General features: G+C 35.0%; 1 protein-coding gene across 1 annotated transcript; it reads right to left on the minus strand.

Annotated features, from left to right (window-relative positions):
* Positions 1-411: 411 nt before the first annotated feature.
* Positions 412-2398, minus strand: LOC104892068 (organic cation/carnitine transporter 3). The gene has a single exon (XM_010677885.4). It carries the CDS (start codon positions 2262-2264, stop codon positions 717-719), a length of 1548 nt encoding a protein of 515 aa, XP_010676187.1. The 5' UTR covers positions 2265-2398; the 3' UTR covers positions 412-716.
* Between the last annotated feature and the right edge of the window lie 5387 nt (positions 2399-7785).

Consider the following 7785-nt stretch of genomic DNA (forward strand, 5'->3'; position numbering starts at 1 on the left):
CGGGTTAGCCGCCTTTTTTTGTTTCATCTCAATCTACCTCATTGAACAACTTGCTAGGTAACAAGTTGTAAGTGCGGTGGATTTGTTAATTCTAAATTGAGGTTGCAGATAATACTTTATTGTTTGAGAAAGCAAAATATAAGAAATGTTCAATCTCATGATAGTAAATTTTCCTTTGACTTTTTTTTTTTGGTAAATAGTAATGGTACTTCAATAAAATTTAAAGGCCAATTACATATGATTCAGTCTAATAAGCCTTTTCGGGACTATTAATATGATCCGCAAGATAATAATCCATACAGTAACTAGGAGGGTTGGGGAAAATCCTAGCTCCAATATTGCAAATTTTCGAGTCTTCATTCCTAATACAATACAAATTTTCCATGACTTGTGTTAAAAGAATGTAAGGACTAAGGAGTACAATAATGTTGTATTCAAAATTGTGGATCATCTCATACTAGCGAGTTGGAATACACCAAAGTATAGGATACATGATAGTAAAATCCAATTGCAACTAGCTAGATAGCTAAGCCTAGCAATTACTATATAGATTACTATATAGTTCAACTAGTATAATTTACCTGCCCAGTGCCCACAAAATTTGACCCCCATCTAGCCTAAAAACAAACAATTTATAGAATCCATCTGAGTAATCAATTGACAAGAACAGATTATGAATGATGCATACAACAAATAATAAGCCTCCAAAAGAATAATTAATGAGTAGCCCAGAAGCTGCCTAGCCTTTGTGCCTTGTCCTCTTCCTCATCCATGGTATCCGCAAGTGCGGTTCCCCTAGTCTCGGGCAAGAAGAAAGCAAACATCCCACATACGCCGATCACAACCCCGAACACCCCGTACGCTATAAACGGGTTCTGTCGCCCTGCGGCCACCAATGGCGGGGCGAATGCCCCGCCAAACACGAGTGCTTGGCGAGCCATAGAAACCGCCGAATTTCGTACACAAGTAGGGAACAATTCAATTGTGAAGATCAACATGAGGTTCAATCCAGAGACAGCACAAAGGAATGAAAGTATCTCAAGTCCGACTTGTAGTCCCATCAAATTTCCTGCCAAAACTACCAAAATACTAAGCACCCCACTTACTAATGTGAACCCAATTATAGCAGGCCTCCTATCTAATCTATTAATCAAAACAAAGGTAAGAAATGAGCCAGGTAATTCAGACAATGCATTAAGTGTAACACTAAAATAAAGGTTAAAAGGCAAGTTCCCAAGTGCTAAAGGCATCCCATAATAAACCACTCCAATCCCAACACACATCCATGAAACAGTAATCAATCGTCGAATCGCCCATGGCCTCGACACCATAACCCTCATCGCGGAGTACACATCAGTGTCATCTCCGCGAGGTGCTTCTTCTTCACCAAAGAAGCTCAACGTGAGGCTACTTTGATGTAACGTCGCGATGTTTTTAAGAGCATCCATAGCTTCCTGTCTACGCCCTTGAATTAGAAGCCACCTCGGAGACTCCTTTACAAATACCATCACAAGCACGCAGTAAATCAAGGCTGGTGCCGAAGTCCATAAGTACAACGCACGCCATGAGCCTTGTGTCAAGTAAGCAATACCAGGAAGTGACAAAAACCCAAAAGAAAAACAAACAAATCCAACAACACCAACTTGACCACGCCATTGTTTTCCAACCACTTCGGTGGCTAAAACCAATGAACATGTACCAATTGCAGCCCTACCGAACCCTGAAACAAATCTTAAAAACGCATAAGCCCAAATATTCCTAGAGAACATAGCTGTGAAAAACCCTGACAAAGACATGGCTAGAGTACAAATTAAAAGTAATTTCTTGCGCCCAAGCCATGAATCCGCCAATGTTGCTAGCACAAGTCCGCCAATAAGGCATCCTAAGAAAAACGACGAAGCCGGTAGTCCCGTCAAAAAAGAGTTGGCACATTGTAAGCCATACTCTGATATAATCGTGGCCTCCCTTGGGGCGTCCCATTTCCATGTGACGCCCCTAGGGAGATTGCATATATCGGCCCCGCATTCGGCCGATGTGCAATGCCACGATGGTTCCGCATCGGTAAAGATCGAAATAAATGTTTGTTGCGCATCAAATGCCCAAGCAAAAGATACAAGAACACATTGTATCATTTGCGCCCATCCTAAGTTTCCAATACATTGTTCAATACGATCGTTGACCGTGGATTTTTTTACGCGGGAAGAGTTATGATAATCGTAAACATCATCGTTTTGATTTGAGAGAAGTGGAGAAGAATCTGCCATGAAAATTTGTGCGTGTTTAATTAAATTTGTGTTTTTGGGTATGTTTTTTTTGGGGATTGAGGGAATTGATGTAAATTTTGTTGTTGTTGTTGTTGTTGTTGTTTTTGGGAGTTGTGAAAAAATAGGATGAAAAATGTGAGGTATTTAAGAGAGGAAGAGGTATTTTAGGACAAAAATCAATTGGGATCGGATGTCGACCAAGCATGTGAGTCAAAATCGTGAGTCATAAAAAGTTGACGTGGAGATGAATATGATCCTACAATGATAGACTAGTTTCCAGAGAAATCCCAACCAATCAATGGCAGCTTGTCGTTGAATTTTAATAAGTTATTTTAGACTACTTGATTACAAATTAACTGAAAAGATTCGCCGTCCTAATTACAATTAATACTACAAAGGAGGGGATAGGTTTCCAAGTTTTGTGGTGTACGTATACTAGAAATTTGTTACTTAATTACTTGTTTTTGAGGAAATTTGAATAATCAATGACTTAAAGTTAATTAGGGCGGGCGAGAAGTTAGTGGAGAGAGGTGATAATTATTAGCCGCAATTTGAGCAGAATCTCTATTTCTATGGACGGTGGAGAAATTTCAAGGATACTTTGAAGATAATATTAGCTCACAAATAGATTATAATTAATTGATTTAAAGAAAAAATATTAAATGTCATTTTAAGTTTTTTTGATAGGTTCAAAAAGATTTTTTAGGCTGTCTTTGTATAGGACTTCCACCCAAAGGTCCATTATAATCCTTTTTTCAAGCTTGCACAAAAGGAGAGGATCTTTTATTTCCTTTGGTGAATGAGAAATGATTATATTAATTATGGCATACCAAAATTCGAAAAATTAGATGAAAAATATGCGTGACACAACATCAGTATAATTGTGAGAGAACAAATTAAAAGGATAGTGAGAAAAAAAGAGACGAACTTTATTGAGAGGTAAGTTGTCAAATCTGGCCGGTAAGTTATATACGTATATATGGTTATGTTTTATTACCAGAATTTTGATCAGTGATATTCTTCTAGGTGCACAAGCACAACAAATTACAAATATATACAAACTAATAGGAAATATTTGACAGGAATAATCTTAATTAAGTTTGAAATATAAGATAAAATCAATCCTGGGATTGACAAAGTCTCATAATAATTTCATTTTACTTCTTATTGATGGACTAGCACTAGACATAATTAATTTTCTTGACTTTATAATCACATAAAACTTTATATTCTTTAAAAAGTCATTCGATCAATGTGATTGATAAATTTTGGTTTCAAGTGGTGAAAAATAAAAAAAAATAAAACTTAAATTATGTCTATCATCAAATCACTTTAATTCAACAATATACACAACTTGAGATGATCTTAAAGTTTGTCAAAATTGGAATTACATTAATTTTTTTATTTATACTCAAAATCATTGTTCTAGAACACTCCATTTCAATAAAGCATTTCTACGATAAATTAAAAGTGAGCCTCTCTTACTTTATCTATAATTCAAAAATGTATATATGATATTTCTACGTATCAATTTGTAAATTTCGAAAGTGAGGGATATATATAGCTCAGTTGGTTACACCTACTTTTCCAATTCTAGCAGATCCTAGGATCGATCTCATCTCTTATCCTTGTAGTCTTTCTAAGGAGCGTTGATAAGCGCATACCCGGTATTTGTAAATACCGTGGCAAAGTTGTAAATAAATATAACTTTTTCTTTTTTTTTTTTTTTTTTTTTTATTTTTTTTTATTTTTTTTTGGGTTTTTACTTATATACATTCATGATCTGATTCACATTATAGTTGATCTGATTCACATTATTGCAGTTGATCTGATTCATATAATAGTTGATCTGATTTCTATCCTACATGATCAGAGTTGTCTAAATTGCCATTAAGTCAACTTTTTTTATCTTTTTCTGGCAAATTACTAACATACCCCTGTATGGACACTATTGGCTCATACCGGGTATGCGCCAATAGTTTCTCCCTTTCTAAGTACCAAAAAAATCATCTGTAAAACTAAATGCCTATCACTATTTGCTCTTAATCAACTCAATTTATGCTCATGGACATGGAGGTCCACAACCATTATTCTTTTAGTGAGACTGGTACTACTATTACATGTACAGATGTACTCAATAGTAGGTACCCGGTCCTTGCATAGGTGCCAATAATAGTGATTGTAGGATGATCTTGGGGAACGGATACAATCTACGGTCATTATTAGTTTTGCATCCAAAATAAAATAAATGGAAAGCACATTTGTCCTCGTTAGTTTTCAAAGTACTATCTCGTACCTTCATGAGTTGTCGGTTCAATGTGATCACATGCAAGCGATGTGCCCTAATGTGAGAAAGGCTTGGTAACCAACGGTTTGAGTCCAAAAAAGACTCAAACACCCAAAATAAAACACAATGGTACCATTATAACCTGACATTGGTATCAAATTGTTATCAGGACTGGTACCAATGTATCAATATTTTCGGAGAATGGTACCATTATAACCTAGCATTGGTACCAAGCAAATGTCAGCCACACGCGCGTGACATCTTCCAACGCATAAAATGATCAAATTACCCCCGTTTGAGTCCCTTAAGAGACTCAAACGGTTGGTTGCCAAGACAAGCTCGCCCTAAGGCTTGCTAAATCAGTAACTGGTCCAATTTTGATTAATCACTTGTAATATGACGCATTTAGGTGATACTTTTATATTCTCGAAATTTTGTTGCTTTATAATTTGAGAGTAAGTTTTATAATAAACTTTTTTTAATCTTATTTTGGATATCCGATCTTGAAAACGGATATTTTGGATCGAATATCTGAAAAAATCTGAAAAATTCCCTTGTTTAGGATATTTTCGAATATTTAAAAATGAAAATCTCCGATCCGTATTTGATCCAACAGTTTTAGGATATCCGATTCGAAAGCTAAAAATCAGACCGGATATCCGAAAAACCGGATCGAATAAATCGGATCATGGATCAGATCGGATATTTAAGAACGCCCTTAGGGCAGGGATGACAAATGCAATGTACTCATCACGCATGTAAGACTTGTAGGAGTCTCTCAGTGATGGTCTCGCGATAAAGCTCTAATAATGATTTTCATGGTCTAATTAAGTGTTCGATGCTTGATATGTGGTGCAATCTTGCCCCTTATATAGTTATATACAACAAGCTAAAGGTGCAAGCTAAGCCTAGTGTGATATGAGACTTGTGTGCACATCGCAGGCATCAGCCAGAATTTTGATTTGTTAGTGAAATGGAATACTCTTGCTTATTCGCAACAAGAGCGTGCCCTATCTTTTATAACTTGTTTTTAGTTCAGTTTTGTTTAGTTTAGTTTTGTTCGACAGTTTCGTTCAGTTCAATTCAATTTTGTTCAGTTTAATTTAATTCAGTTACTCTTTGCATTTTAGTTTCTCTCAATTCAGTTTAATTCAGTTTCTCTCGATCAAATTTTAAGATTGGTCAAACAACTCCTCATATATAGAACATGCAACAATTATAATTTGTACTATGTCATTTGCGCAAATTATTGTGGTAATCATCACTGCTCGCTAGCAACTTTTTATACTTTATTATATGTGGGGAAAGATTCATAAGCATTCTTTCAGTCAAGTGGTACCTCACATGTATCAACTATTGAGAACAACTATTGAACTATACATGCTTTTAATTACAAAAATTCTTTTGTGAAATAATTCATTCAAGTCGCCAGAATAGCTGTGTTGATGTTTAGTAGTATGAATTAGGATGGTACCTCACCTGATCAACAATGGTCGAATACTTTTTCCGCTCCAAAAATATAGTAATTCTTGATTTTTTTAGTAGTCCTTTAATTGATGTAACACTTTGATGTATGGAAAAAGAAACATGTCCACATATGAGACCACTTATATTAAAAACTTTTCTCTCTTCTCAGTTTAACATGAATGTTATCATAATACCCTATTTTAATTTCAACTCTTTCCTAAATCTCTACACAAAAAGGCAAGTGTTGCGATTATTTTATAGTGAAGGAAGTACTATGGAACATTGGTGTGGTTTTGGAAATGGAGCAAAAGGCAAGTTATTGATTGTCTTATGCCTTATATAAATTATGAGTTGTAATAGTAATGGTATCACATGAAATAATGAGGTGTCCAATTATTTGTCTTGGTGTATCTTGATAATTTTGCTGAACGATACATTGTTTATACGACTTCCAGCCACTTGGGACCATGTTGCTTAATTCGGGATAAGAACTTTGCCATATTCAGAAAGACAACCATCAGAGCAATAAATACTTCTACACACCTTGCAGAATTATGGTATAATAAACGGGCTATGATCAGTTTCAAGATTTGGAACGTGTTCAATTTTGCTTCAAAGCAAGCTTATTATAGGTGCGTGATGTAGAAATTTTTGAAAGTTGGCACAAATGGTTATTAGAAGTTAGAACCCTAACTTATACTCGGATATCAGAAGGTTGTGTACTCCACACAAATTAATACTCCGTCCGTTTACGAATAGTTGCATCATTTCTAACTTTCATGCATGTCGATGTATAGTTTCAATTATTAATATCTTTAATTATCAATAAGTAAAAAATATAAAAAGTTTATATTAAAAAAATTTACATCGAGACAGATCTAACAAGACCCCACATGATTATATTATTCCTAAAATATAAATCACCAAAGACAATCTAAGTAGAGTTGGCAAAATATTACCAACCCGCCAACCTGACTCGAACCCAACCCATTAATAATGGGTTGGGTCAAAAATTTGAACTCATTTAATTAAATGGGCCGACCTGATCCAACCCGTTTAATTAAATGGGTTGGGTCAGGTTGAAAATTCCAACCTGATTTTGACCTACCTAACCCATTTATGAAAAAACAAGCTAAAAAAATACCTAAAAAAAATTGGAGTCCTCTATTACTCTTGCTTATTATGACTTAGTCATTACACTCAAGGTTGAACAATTGCTTACGAAGTTGTAATGATGTTAATTTTGAACATTTGTGTTGATTCTGAACAAAAGTTATGTTGAGTTTGAACAATATTATCATATGTTTATATAATGACTTAATTTTAATTTGCTGCCTACTATTATTTGCAAATAAATTATGTTGTTTTTATTTTTTTTTCTAGAAAAAACACGAAAAAAATTAAACGGGTCGACCTGAAGGTTGACCCGTTTATCATAAGGTTGGGTTGGGTTGGGTTGTAAATTTCAATCCGTTTAAGTTAACAGGCCAGGTTGGGTTAAGGGGTTCTCAACCCGCCAACCCGTCAACCCAACCTGATCTTGACCCAGCCCGACCCATTGCCAACCCTAAATCTAAGTGTAAGATGTGAATACTGCACAAAATGGAAATGATGCAACTATTTCTAAACAGATGAAGTATTTCATTAGATAGACTTATGAATTTTTTGCGGCAATGTAATCTTATGAAAATAAGTTCAGGAAGGGTAAACCTTGTGCCACATCTAACATAAGAGAATTTGTTTTGTTATATTTATTTATAACTCAAC

The sequence above is a fragment of the Beta vulgaris genome, chromosome 5 (assembly GCF_026745355.1).
Source record: "Beta vulgaris subsp. vulgaris cultivar EL10 chromosome 5, EL10.2, whole genome shotgun sequence".
Lineage (NCBI taxonomy): Eukaryota > Viridiplantae > Streptophyta > Magnoliopsida > Caryophyllales > Amaranthaceae > Beta > Beta vulgaris.